General features: G+C 37.6%; 5 protein-coding genes and 1 non-coding gene across 6 annotated transcripts; 3 read left to right on the top strand and 3 right to left on the bottom strand.

Moving 5' to 3' along the window:
• Nucleotides 1–70: 70 nt before the first annotated feature.
• LTE1 (mitotic regulator LTE1) lies at nucleotides 71–4,378 on the top strand (the record flags this gene model as incomplete). The annotated part of the gene is made up of 1 exon (NM_001178169.1): nucleotides 71–4,378. One exon carries the CDS (start codon nucleotides 71–73, stop codon nucleotides 4,376–4,378), a length of 4,308 nt encoding a protein of 1,435 aa, NP_009378.1.
• A 419-nt stretch (nucleotides 4,379–4,797) lies between these two features.
• Nucleotides 4,798–5,718, top strand: MAK16 (ribosome biosynthesis protein MAK16; the record flags this gene model as incomplete). Its single annotated transcript, NM_001178170.2, has 1 exon — nucleotides 4,798–5,718. The coding sequence occupies one exon, from the start codon at nucleotides 4,798–4,800 to the stop codon at nucleotides 5,716–5,718; it is 921 nt and encodes a 306-aa protein (NP_009377.2).
• A 356-nt stretch (nucleotides 5,719–6,074) lies between these two features.
• HRA1 lies at nucleotides 6,075–6,638 on the bottom strand. The gene has a single exon (NR_132149.1). It is a non-coding gene; the product is annotated as an HRA1 (non-coding RNA).
• On the top strand, nucleotides 6,246–10,313 carry DRS2 (aminophospholipid-translocating P4-type ATPase DRS2; the record flags this gene model as incomplete). The annotated part of the gene is made up of 1 exon (NM_001178171.2): nucleotides 6,246–10,313. One exon carries the CDS (start codon nucleotides 6,246–6,248, stop codon nucleotides 10,311–10,313), a length of 4,068 nt encoding a protein of 1,355 aa, NP_009376.2.
• Nucleotides 10,314–10,470: 157 nt separating this feature from the next.
• Nucleotides 10,471–11,256, bottom strand: SAW1 (DNA-binding protein SAW1; the record flags this gene model as incomplete). The annotated part of the gene is made up of 1 exon (NM_001178172.1): nucleotides 10,471–11,256. The coding sequence occupies one exon, from the start codon at nucleotides 11,254–11,256 to the stop codon at nucleotides 10,471–10,473; it is 786 nt and encodes a 261-aa protein (NP_009375.1).
• Nucleotides 11,257–11,456: 200 nt separating this feature from the next.
• Nucleotides 11,457–13,043, bottom strand: FRT2 (Frt2p; the record flags this gene model as incomplete). The annotated part of the gene is made up of 1 exon (NM_001178173.1): nucleotides 11,457–13,043. The coding sequence occupies one exon, from the start codon at nucleotides 13,041–13,043 to the stop codon at nucleotides 11,457–11,459; it is 1,587 nt and encodes a 528-aa protein (NP_009374.1).
• Nucleotides 13,044–13,256: the final 213 nt, after the last annotated feature.

Raw genomic sequence — 13,256 nt, 5'->3', positions numbered from 1 at the left:
TTGATTTACGCGAACCTTTTTGTTTGCTTTACATAGCCTCTAGCCATTCAAAGATTCGCTACCCTGAACCATGGAAATATTTAGCCAGAAAGATTACTACCCGACTCCATCCTCAAATGTTATTAGCTATGAAAGCGATTGTGTATCCAAACCAGTGAATAGTGCAGACCTGCCCGCGTTAATTGTACACCTTTCTTCCCCTTTGGAAGGTGTAGACTACAACGCATCTGCAGATTTTTTCCTTATTTATAGGAATTTTATAACGCCTCAAGACTTACACGACTTACTCATCTATAGATTTCGATGGTGTATTAGGGAGATCACAACAAATGCTGCAAAAGCTAAGAGAAGGCGAATTGGTGAAGTTGCCCTCGTGAGGACGTTTGTGTTGTTGAGGCATTCCATACTGAATTATTTTGTGCAAGATTTTTTACCGAACATAACATTAAGACTTCGGTTGATCGAGTTTCTAAACGACAAACACATTGAACAGTACCCAAAAATAATTTCCAGCTGTATAATCAATCTGAAAAAAAACTGGGTGCATTGTTCTAAGTTGGTTTGGGAGAATATTGAACTAAATGAACCTGATAAATTAGACTTTGATGCATGGCTGCATTATTCGTTAAAGGATTTCACGCAACTAGAAAGCCTACACAAAAGAGGAAGCCGACTGAGCATTTACGCCAGGCAAAGTTTTGCCAGTCCTGATTTTCGTAACCAAAGCGTTTTATCATTATATAAAACTTCTGATGTATTTAGACTGCCGGAGAAGCTACAGTCTTCAAATTCTTCCAAAAACCAGAGAAGCCCTTCTATGCTTTTATTTCCCGATAATACATCAAATGTTTACTCGAAGCACCGAATAGCGAAAGAACCTTCAGTTGATAATGAAAGCGAGGACATGTCAGATAGTAAACAAAAGATCAGCCACTTGTCAAAAGTCACTCTAGTATCCACACTAATGAAAGGCGTAGACTACCCGTCATCATATGCAGTCGATAAAATAATGCCTCCAACACCGGCTAAAAAAGTTGAATTTATTCTGAATTCCTTATATATTCCTGAAGATTTAAATGAACAAAGCGGAACGCTTCAAGGTACATCGACGACATCATCTCTAGATAACAATAGCAACAGTAATAGTAGATCTAATACATCTTCAATGTCTGTGTTACATCGCAGCGCTATTGGTCTTTTAGCTAAGTGGATGAAAAACCATAATCGCCATGATAGCAGTAATGATAAAAAATTTATGAGTGCTATTAAACCAGCAAACCAGAAACCTGAAATGGATGCGTTTGTCAAATACGTTGTATCAATATCATCTCTCAATAGAAAATCTTCCAAGGAAGAAGAGGAAGAGTTTCTTAACTCTGATTCTTCTAAATTTGACATCCTAAGTGCAAGAACCATAGATGAAGTGGAGTCCCTACTGCATTTACAAAACCAGCTGATAGAAAAAGTTCAAACACATTCGAATAACAACCGAGGTCCTACAGTTAATGTTGATTGTGAACGTCGGGAACACATACATGATATAAAGATTTTACAACAAAATAGCTTTAAACCGAGTAATGATAATTTTAGCGCTATGGACAATTTGGATCTGTATCAAACCGTAAGTTCAATTGCTCAGTCAGTCATCTCTTTAACTAATACTTTAAACAAGCAACTGCAGAACAATGAATCGAATATGCAGCCATCACCCTCGTATGATGCACTGCAACGAAGGAAAGTAAAAAGTCTCACGACAGCATATTACAATAAAATGCACGGTAGCTACTCAGCAGAAAGTATGAGGCTCTTTGATAAAGATAATAGTTCTTCACGTACAGACGAGAATGGACCTCAAAGATTGTTATTCCATGAAACTGATAAAACCAACTCAGAAGCGATTACAAATATGACACCAAGGAGGAAAAATCATTCCCAATCCCAAAAAAGCATGACTTCTTCGCCTCTGAAAAATGTTCTACCTGATCTTAAAGAATCGTCTCCCTTAAACGATAGTAGGGAAGACACAGAATCAATAACATACTCATACGATTCCGAGTTGTCATCCAGCTCTCCACCCAGAGATACTGTAACGAAAAAGTCAAGAAAAGTCAGAAACATCGTGAATAATACAGATAGTCCAACTCTAAAAACAAAAACTGGATTTTTAAATCTAAGAGAGTTTACATTTGAAGATACCAAGTCTTTAGATGAGAAAAAGAGTACTATAGATGGCCTTGAAAAGAATTATGATAACAAAGAAAATCAGGAATCAGAATATGAGAGCACAAAAAAGCTGGACAACTCACTCGATGCATCATCAGAAGCCAATAATTATGATATAACTACAAGAAAAAAACATTCATCTTGCAATCACAAGATCAAACAAGCAGTTGTAAGACCGGCTAGTGGAAGGATCAGCATTTCAAGAGTTCAAAGCATTGCCATAACACCAACCAAAGAGTTATCCATAGTAGATCCTGAGCAAAACAAGTCAAACTCAGTTATAGAGGAAATAAGTGAAATAGAACCTCTCAACCTGGAATATAATAAAAAAAGCGCGTTGTACTCTGATACATCGTCCACCGTTATCAGTATCTCAACGAGCAAGCTTTTTGAATCTGCTCAGAATAGTCCTCTAAAACAAACTCAAAATCCACAGAGAGAATTTCCCAACGGGACCAGCGTGAGTGAAACCAATAGAATCAGATTATCCATAGCACCCACAATAGAATCTGTTGTAAGTGATTTGAATTCGATTACCACTGGTAGCACAGTTGAAACTTTCGAAACGTCCAGAGATTTACCAGTGCCACACCAAAGGATAATAAATTTGAGAGAAGAATATCAAAGGGGTAATCAAGATATAATCTCAAATACTTCTTCATTGCATGAGTTAAAAACAATTGATTTAAGCGATTCCAATAATGACCTAGAAAGTCCAAGTACCCATGCGAAAAACAACAAGTATTTTTTTTCACCAGATGACGGTAGCATTGACGTTGCTTCTCCAATGAAAAACGTTGAAGAGCTGAAAAGTAAATTTCTGAAGAACGAGAGTGAAACTAATAGTAACATATCAGGAAGTGTATTGACAATGGACGATATCGACATTAATGACACATCTAGTGCCCGGAACACACGGAGAGCAAACTCTGAGTCGGCTTTTACAGGCTCCTTGAATAAGAAAAATTTAAATGAAATTGCTAATATGCTCGATGATTCAATTAATGACGATCCAATAACCGTGGCATTAATGAAACTGGAAGGTACATACGAGAAAATTCCCGAAAAACCAGAGAACACCAAGAGTAGTGACGCTATTGGAATTAAAACGAGCAAGTTAGCAGATGAAGTGGAAATGCTAAACCTTAACAACTTGCCGTCATTCCAAAATAGCCCCGCAGAAAAAAGAAAATCGTTATTAATAGAAAGAAGGAGACAAACTATAATGAATATCCCCTTTACTCCAGATCAATCCGAGAAGGAAGGCTTTACTTCCTCCTCTCCTGAAAAAATAGACGTGTCAGCTAATGTTGATGTTGCTGTGCAAGCGGCGCAAATCCAGGAATTAATCGGTCAATACAGGATTCACGATTCGAGATTAATGATTTCTAATAATGAAAGTCACGTTCCATTTATACTAATGTACGATTCCCTGTCTGTAGCGCAACAAATGACCTTGATAGAGAAGGAAATTTTAGGAGAAATAGACTGGAAAGATTTATTAGATTTAAAGATGAAGCATGAAGGCCCACAAGTTATAAGTTGGTTGCAACTACTAGTAAGGAACGAGACCTTATCTGGCATTGATTTAGCTATATCCAGATTTAACTTAACTGTGGATTGGATTATATCAGAAATACTTCTTACCAAGAGCAGCAAAATGAAAAGAAATGTCATTCAAAGGTTTATACACGTTGCAGACCACTGCAGGACATTTCAGAACTTTAACACATTGATGGAAATCATTCTAGCCTTAAGTTCTTCAGTTGTTCAAAAATTCACTGATGCATGGCGTCTGATTGAACCAGGCGACTTACTGACTTGGGAAGAGCTAAAGAAGATTCCCTCGCTAGACAGGAATTATTCTACAATAAGAAATCTACTTAACTCTGTGAATCCACTGGTGGGTTGCGTCCCTTTCATCGTCGTATATCTTTCGGACCTATCAGCAAACGCAGAGAAGAAAGACTGGATCTTAGAAGATAAAGTAGTGAATTACAATAAATTCGATACGAACGTTCAAATAGTCAAGAATTTCATTCAAAGGGTTCAATGGTCCAAGTTTTACACTTTCAAAGTTAACCACGAATTGCTGAGTAAGTGTGTTTATATTAGCACATTAACACAAGAAGAGATTAATGAACTATCCACATGAGGTATTGTGCCACTTTCCTCCAGTTCCCAAATTCCTCTTGTAAAAAACTTTGCATATAAAATATACAGATGGAGCATATATAGATGGAGCATACATACATGTTTTTTTTTTTTTAAAAACATGGACTCGAACAGAATAAAAGAATTTATAATGATAGATAATGCATACTTCAATAAGAGAGAATACTTGTTTTTAAATGAGAATTGCTTTCATTAGCTCATTATGTTCAGATTATCAAAATGCAGTAGGGTAATAAACCTTTTTTTTTTTTTTTTTTTTTTTTGAAAAATTTTCCGATGAGCTTTTGAAAAAAAATGAAAAAGTGATTGGTATAGAGGCAGATATTGCATTGCTTAGTTCTTTCTTTTGACAGTGTTCTCTTCAGTACATAACTACAACGGTTAGAATACAACGAGGATATGTCCGACGAAATTGTTTGGCAAGTGATTAATCAAAGTTTCTGCTCTCATAGAATTAAGGCACCTAATGGTCAAAATTTTTGCAGAAATGAGTATAACGTCACTGGGTTGTGTACAAGGCAATCATGCCCACTTGCCAACTCCAAGTATGCAACAGTGAAGTGTGACAATGGGAAACTGTACTTGTATATGAAGACGCCTGAAAGAGCGCACACTCCTGCCAAGTTATGGGAAAGAATCAAACTATCCAAAAATTACACGAAGGCTTTACAACAGATCGACGAACACCTACTACATTGGAGCAAGTTTTTCCGTCATAAGTGTAAACAGAGATTTACAAAATTGACGCAGGTCATGATAACAGAGAGACGTTTAGCATTAAGGGAGGAGGAGAGACACTACGTTGGTGTAGCACCAAAGGTCAAAAGAAGAGAACAAAACAGGGAGAGAAAGGCATTGGTAGCTGCCAAGATTGAAAAAGCCATCGAAAAAGAATTGATGGACAGATTAAAGAGTGGTGCTTACGGTGATAAACCATTAAATGTTGACGAAAAGGTCTGGAAGAAGATAATGGGTCAAATGGAAGAGGAGAATTCTCAGGACGAGGAAGAAGACTGGGATGAAGAAGAGGAAAGTGATGATGGGGAAGTTGAATACGTTGCAGATGATGGCGAAGGTGAATACGTTGACGTGGATGACTTAGAAAAGTGGTTAGCTGACTCTGACAGAGAAGCTTCCAGCGCCAGTGAAAGCGAAAGCGACAGTGAAAGCGAGAGCGACAGCGATAGTGATGAAGAAAATAAGAATTCAGCCAAGAGACGTAAGAAGGGAACTAGTGCCAAAACTAAACGTCCTAAAGTCGAAATCGAATACGAGGAGGAACACGAAGTTCAAAATGCTGAGCAAGAAGTGGCACAATAAGCTCACGCACTATACTACGCAACATTACATGATTTCAGTTTCTATTATTGAATGAACAGGATTTTTCCACGTGGATTGGGCAGCGCACTGTACCATAATAACAACCAGTTATAAAATATTTCAATTCTTTTACATATATAAAAATACATAAAGACTATTATTTTTGTAAGATGGCCCATTCTGTAACACTTAAATTTCTTATCAAAAAAAAAAAAAATAATACCTTTAGTAGCTGTTGGGCTAATAACATTGCAAATTAGAAGCTTACTATTAGAAGCTTACTATTACGGGATTATTGAGGTAAAGGTTATTTGAAGCGTAAATCACTGAAATCTTCCTGATCACGTGATTGGCTTTTTTTGCCAGAAAACCCAAATCTGTTTAATGCCACTAAGTTGAAGAAACATATAATCAACAATTGTTGGCAATTCTAAGGGGAATAGTGCAACAAGAAGCCAGTAACGCCAAATAGAGGTTAGCGCCAAGCAATAATTTACTGGTAGGTTCTTTCATTCCCTGATTTTACCATGAATGACGACAGAGAAACCCCCCCAAAGAGGAAACCTGGGGAGGACGACACGCTTTTCGATATTGACTTCTTAGACGACACGACTTCTCATTCTGGATCCCGTTCAAAGGTCACCAACTCACATGCGAACGCGAATTATATACCACCAAGTCATGTACTTCCCGAAGAGACTATCGACTTAGACGCTGATGATGATAACATTGAAAATGATGTCCATGAAAATCTATTTATGAGCAATAACCATGACGACCAAACGTCTTGGAATGCCAATAGATTCGACTCAGATGCATATCAACCACAATCCCTACGAGCAGTCAAGCCTCCCGGTTTATTTGCTAGGTTTGGTAATGGTCTCAAAAATGCCTTTACGTTCAAACGGAAGAAAGGGCCCGAAAGTTTCGAAATGAATCATTACAATGCGGTGACTAATAACGAATTAGACGATAATTATCTAGACTCGAGGAATAAGTTCAACATTAAAATTCTTTTCAACCGGTACATTTTAAGAAAGAACGTTGGCGACGCAGAGGGCAATGGTGAACCAAGAGTCATCCACATCAACGATTCTCTCGCTAATTCCTCCTTCGGTTATAGTGACAACCATATATCTACCACCAAGTATAATTTTGCGACCTTTCTGCCTAAATTTTTGTTCCAAGAATTTTCCAAATACGCTAATCTGTTTTTTTTATGTACATCTGCCATTCAACAGGTGCCTCACGTCTCGCCAACTAATAGATACACCACAATTGGTACTTTATTAGTGGTTTTGATTGTTTCTGCCATGAAGGAATGTATCGAAGATATCAAGAGAGCTAATTCTGATAAAGAATTAAATAATTCGACAGCAGAAATATTTTCAGAAGCACATGATGACTTTGTTGAGAAACGATGGATTGATATTCGTGTAGGTGACATAATTAGAGTAAAATCAGAGGAACCTATTCCTGCTGATACCATAATTTTGTCATCTTCGGAACCGGAGGGTCTTTGCTACATTGAAACTGCCAACTTGGATGGTGAAACAAATTTGAAAATCAAACAGTCGAGAGTAGAAACTGCCAAATTTATAGACGTTAAAACTTTGAAGAACATGAACGGAAAAGTTGTTTCCGAACAGCCGAACTCTAGCTTGTATACTTATGAAGGTACAATGACTTTAAATGATCGTCAAATACCGTTATCTCCTGACCAAATGATTTTAAGAGGTGCAACTTTAAGAAATACTGCATGGATATTTGGTTTAGTTATCTTCACTGGTCATGAAACTAAGTTATTGCGTAATGCTACTGCAACCCCAATTAAAAGAACCGCGGTTGAGAAAATTATCAACAGACAGATTATTGCATTGTTCACAGTTTTAATCGTGCTAATTTTAATTTCTTCAATTGGTAATGTTATTATGTCTACTGCAGATGCCAAACATTTATCGTACCTTTACCTGGAGGGTACCAACAAGGCTGGCTTATTCTTCAAAGACTTTTTAACATTTTGGATTCTATTTTCGAATCTAGTTCCTATTTCTCTATTTGTCACCGTTGAATTAATCAAATATTATCAGGCTTTTATGATAGGTTCAGATCTAGATTTGTACTACGAAAAAACTGATACCCCAACTGTGGTTCGTACATCCTCTTTGGTTGAAGAACTTGGTCAAATAGAATATATATTCAGTGACAAGACAGGAACTTTAACAAGAAATATTATGGAATTTAAATCCTGCTCTATTGCAGGCCATTGCTATATTGATAAAATACCTGAAGATAAAACGGCCACTGTTGAAGATGGGATTGAAGTTGGTTATAGAAAATTTGACGATTTGAAGAAAAAGTTAAATGATCCCTCTGATGAGGATTCACCTATTATCAATGACTTCTTAACATTACTGGCTACCTGTCATACTGTCATTCCAGAATTTCAAAGCGATGGATCTATTAAATATCAAGCAGCCTCTCCAGATGAAGGTGCCCTCGTTCAAGGTGGTGCAGATTTAGGGTATAAGTTTATCATCCGTAAACCAAACTCTGTAACTGTTTTATTGGAGGAAACTGGCGAGGAAAAAGAGTATCAACTACTTAACATTTGTGAATTTAATTCCACCAGGAAGAGAATGAGCGCTATATTTAGATTTCCGGATGGTTCGATAAAGTTATTCTGTAAAGGTGCTGATACTGTCATTCTGGAAAGATTGGATGATGAAGCTAATCAATATGTAGAAGCTACAATGAGACATTTAGAAGATTATGCATCTGAGGGTTTGCGGACGTTGTGTTTGGCGATGAGAGATATCTCTGAAGGAGAATATGAAGAATGGAATAGCATTTATAATGAGGCTGCCACAACATTAGATAACAGAGCCGAGAAGCTAGACGAAGCCGCAAATCTAATCGAGAAAAATCTAATATTAATTGGTGCAACTGCTATTGAAGATAAGTTACAGGACGGTGTTCCAGAAACTATCCACACATTACAAGAAGCGGGTATTAAAATTTGGGTTTTAACTGGTGACAGACAGGAAACTGCTATTAACATTGGTATGAGTTGCCGTTTATTGAGTGAAGACATGAATTTGTTGATCATCAACGAGGAAACCAGAGATGATACTGAGAGAAATTTGTTAGAGAAGATTAACGCTCTAAACGAGCATCAATTGTCAACACATGATATGAATACCTTAGCGCTCGTCATTGATGGGAAGTCATTAGGCTTTGCCTTGGAACCAGAATTAGAAGATTATTTGCTAACTGTGGCGAAGCTTTGTAAAGCGGTTATATGTTGCCGTGTATCTCCACTACAGAAAGCCTTGGTTGTTAAAATGGTAAAAAGAAAGTCGTCTTCACTACTGCTAGCCATTGGCGATGGTGCCAACGATGTTAGTATGATACAGGCAGCTCATGTTGGTGTCGGTATTAGTGGTATGGAAGGTATGCAAGCGGCTCGTTCAGCTGATATAGCTGTTGGCCAATTTAAATTTTTAAAAAAACTATTACTTGTCCATGGCTCCTGGTCTTATCAAAGAATTTCTGTCGCAATTTTGTACTCTTTTTACAAGAATACAGCATTATACATGACGCAGTTTTGGTACGTTTTTGCCAATGCCTTTTCAGGTCAATCCATTATGGAATCATGGACAATGAGTTTCTACAACTTATTCTTCACTGTTTGGCCCCCTTTTGTCATTGGTGTATTTGATCAATTTGTTAGTAGTAGATTACTTGAGCGGTACCCACAATTGTACAAATTAGGACAGAAGGGTCAATTTTTCTCTGTTTACATCTTCTGGGGATGGATTATTAATGGCTTTTTCCATTCTGCAATAGTATTTATTGGCACCATATTGATTTACAGATATGGGTTTGCCTTAAATATGCACGGCGAACTAGCTGATCATTGGTCTTGGGGTGTAACTGTCTACACTACAAGTGTCATTATTGTTTTGGGAAAGGCTGCTTTGGTAACTAATCAATGGACGAAATTCACCTTAATTGCCATTCCTGGTTCCCTCTTATTTTGGTTAATATTCTTCCCAATTTATGCTTCTATATTTCCTCATGCTAACATCTCAAGAGAGTATTATGGTGTGGTTAAACACACGTATGGATCCGGTGTATTTTGGTTAACTTTGATCGTTTTACCAATTTTTGCACTGGTAAGAGATTTTCTATGGAAGTACTATAAAAGAATGTATGAACCAGAAACGTATCATGTTATTCAAGAAATGCAGAAATACAATATCAGCGACTCTAGGCCGCACGTTCAGCAATTTCAAAATGCCATCAGGAAGGTGAGGCAAGTGCAAAGAATGAAAAAACAAAGAGGATTTGCCTTTTCACAGGCTGAAGAGGGTGGGCAAGAAAAAATTGTCAGAATGTATGATACTACTCAAAAGAGAGGTAAGTACGGTGAATTACAAGATGCTTCGGCGAACCCCTTTAATGACAATAATGGACTGGGAAGTAACGACTTTGAAAGTGCAGAACCGTTCATTGAAAATCCATTTGCTGATGGTAATCAAAATTCAAATAGATTCAGTTCTTCGAGAGATGATATTTCATTTGATATATGAGGCACAGAAACAAAGAGCAGAAGACAAAAAATACAAAAATAAAAATAAGATAAAAAGAAAAGTCATTATTACCATTACTGAAATATGTACATTTACCATAAAATATATCCGTTATATAGAAGTTATAATATTAAGCCATCACTTTGTTATCGGTTTTTCATTCCTCCTGGGGTTGCTTCGACTGGGTACGTACCTTATGTCTTCTAGGCCTATGCAACACATGTACATCAATAATTTCACCTAAATTAATAACAGGCTTGTACATAAATTCTATTACAGGTTTTATATCCTCTTCCACCGGTGTATCCAGGGCATCAGCGTCCCCATTTTCTATTAACAAATTAGGTACCTGGGGCTGTTTTTCTATTTTCCTAGCTAATAACGTTTTGGGTCCTGCATTTAATGAGAAACCGTTTAATGTTAATGTTTGAAACATCAAATAGTGCCTTAAATTGGCGATCTTCTTAATGCTGTTGATGAATATGTCGAGCTCCCACTTATGTTTGTAGTGCAACTTGTATTTGAATTTAGCCAGCCTTGTCACAGACTGGATGTGAGAAGTTACCGCATTATCCGTATCGGCACCTGCAAAAAGTTTGGGCAGAACGTTGATTTGGAAATCAGTAGAATGACCAACTCTTATTTTGCTGAGTACGGAACTGATGATTTCCGGGGACGCTAGTTCGTAAACAATCAATAACAGGTCCTCCTTGATCTCGTCACAAAGATTCTTCTTATCTTGTTGCGATAAATATATTCTTGTATTTGGTGATTTTAAGCAGATTATGGAGTTATTTGATAATAATGGTGCTTCAAATATAGTGGCATTCGACTTATTGCTAGTCTTATCATTGGTTTGAAGGATCTGCTTTCTATTGACAAATATACGTAATGGCAAAACCATGTCCCTGGCTATCTTTACCGTTGCTATACTTGGTGCCATTTTTCACGGTTACTGTGAAGTCCAATATACTCAATCTTCTTGTATTCTTCCCTTTCAGGCCTGTCCTTTTCTATTTCATTGCCCTTTTTTCCACTCATCTTTCCACTTGATTAAAAATACCAGAAGAAGCACATTTTTACATTTATACGTTACATATGAAAAAATCACAGGATCATTTTTTGATATACAAATACTATTTTTTATTTATGCGATACTAGATGCTTGAAGGTATAGCATATGACGATGATGATAATTAAAAAGACAATATCAAGGGCCTCGTTGCGGTATTTAGATGCGAATGTTACATTTTTTTTGGATATCATTAAGGAATTCTCCAAAGACAATAAACTTTCCATTTTCCTCATTACTTCCTTCCTAGAGGCCAACCTGTCTTTGCAAGAAGCCATTCTTTTCTCTAAATCTTGTAATTTTGCCACGTTTGTATTTATTGTATCACTCAAACGTGCCTCAAATGATTCGGGGTTTTCCTTGTCAAAATCCTGTTTCAAATTCATTAAATAATCCTCTTCAACAAGCTCTTTCCATCCAATGGTCCTGGATCTTAAGTCCCTTAGCTCTTTAACGATCTTGTCAAAATTTGCAATGTTTTTAACAAGGTCATTTTCATCTTTCAGAACCTCATCTTTCAAACTGTGCTTTAGTAAAGCTTCTGTCTGCTGTAACTGCAATCCGATATGACGCTGATAGTAGTCTAATTCATCTGAATTTAGCGAAAGATTCGAACTACTATATGTGATATTTCCAGGAGGTTCAAGAGGATCAACAGCCACTGACTGTGAGAATGACGTCGATGATGAAGACGATGAAGAAGAAGACAACGAAGATGAGGACGACTGCGAAAACGATGCATTGCAGGCGTCTTTTGGCGAAAGCCCAATGGGATTAGCAACGGCAGGAGAGGATTCGGAAGCTACAGAGGGCGGTCTTGAGGGCGAAACATGTTTCTTTGGTGAGCTTTCAAGATCATGGTAAAGCAAGCTCTGTAACGATATATCTGTCTGCGTGCTAGAACTCCCGTCTGATGAATGCGAATGATGTGTGGGTCGCTTGGAAGGCTTAGATATAACATTGGGCAATATTGGATCGAAAGCCGGCGCCAGTGCAGACGAATCCTTAGATTGCCCAGACGAAGAAGGCTCCATGGATTTCAAAAACCGGTGAACCAACCTTTTCTTGTCCTTCACGAAGGACCGGGAAGGTGATTTAAGACCGTACTTGTCGTTGTCTTTGTAATGGCGATGGGCTGGGTGCTGCTGGGCTTGCAACATCTTAAATGAGGGAAAATGGTCTTTGGCAGAGTATCCACCATCGAGAGGCTTTGATTCTACACTATGCTGCGGGAATGGTCCTTTAAAGGTGGCGACTACGTTAAATGGGTGTTTTGGCGAGAGTCCAGAAGACTTCATCGTACTGAGACTTCGTACTTTATCTGGTGCTGCGTTGAACATACAATCGCTGAACATTGCGGTCGAGGCAGACGTGTAATCCGGAATAACTTGACGATGCAGTTTATGACGAGCATGATGGTGCTCCATTTCATATTTCTGCTCTTTTTCGTGTAATGCAGCCAAATTACTGTGAGAGGCTTGCCATCCAACGTTTGGCTTAGTTTCAACAGTAGATTTGTGGCCAACATCTGGTGTTCCAGCGTCAATCATTTGCTTTACATCTTCCAGGGGTCTCTTTTCTACACCATCTTTGCTATTGCGATCTGTACCATCTATTCCGCTGCCTTTAGAAGAGCTCTTTATTTGAGCATTTTGCATTGTACCTGGACAACTACTGGACTACGTAAAAAACTGCCATCAATTTGTGTTATTCTTACTCTTTGAGACAATGTTTCATAACAATAGAACAATAGCTTTTTGACCTTCCCCTTATTTTATTTCAAAAGGTAACAGTTAGGGCTATTCTTAAACTTTCTTTAGGGTACACAATGAAAACATCAAGATTGAGTTAAAACCCTTAAAATAAAACTA

This window comes from Saccharomyces cerevisiae, chromosome I (genome assembly GCF_000146045.2).
Source record: "Saccharomyces cerevisiae S288C chromosome I, complete sequence".
NCBI classification, from domain to species: domain Eukaryota; kingdom Fungi; phylum Ascomycota; class Saccharomycetes; order Saccharomycetales; family Saccharomycetaceae; genus Saccharomyces; species Saccharomyces cerevisiae.
The sequence above is the reverse complement of the archived record's forward strand: the minus strand, read 5'-3'. Positions and strand labels throughout refer to the sequence as shown.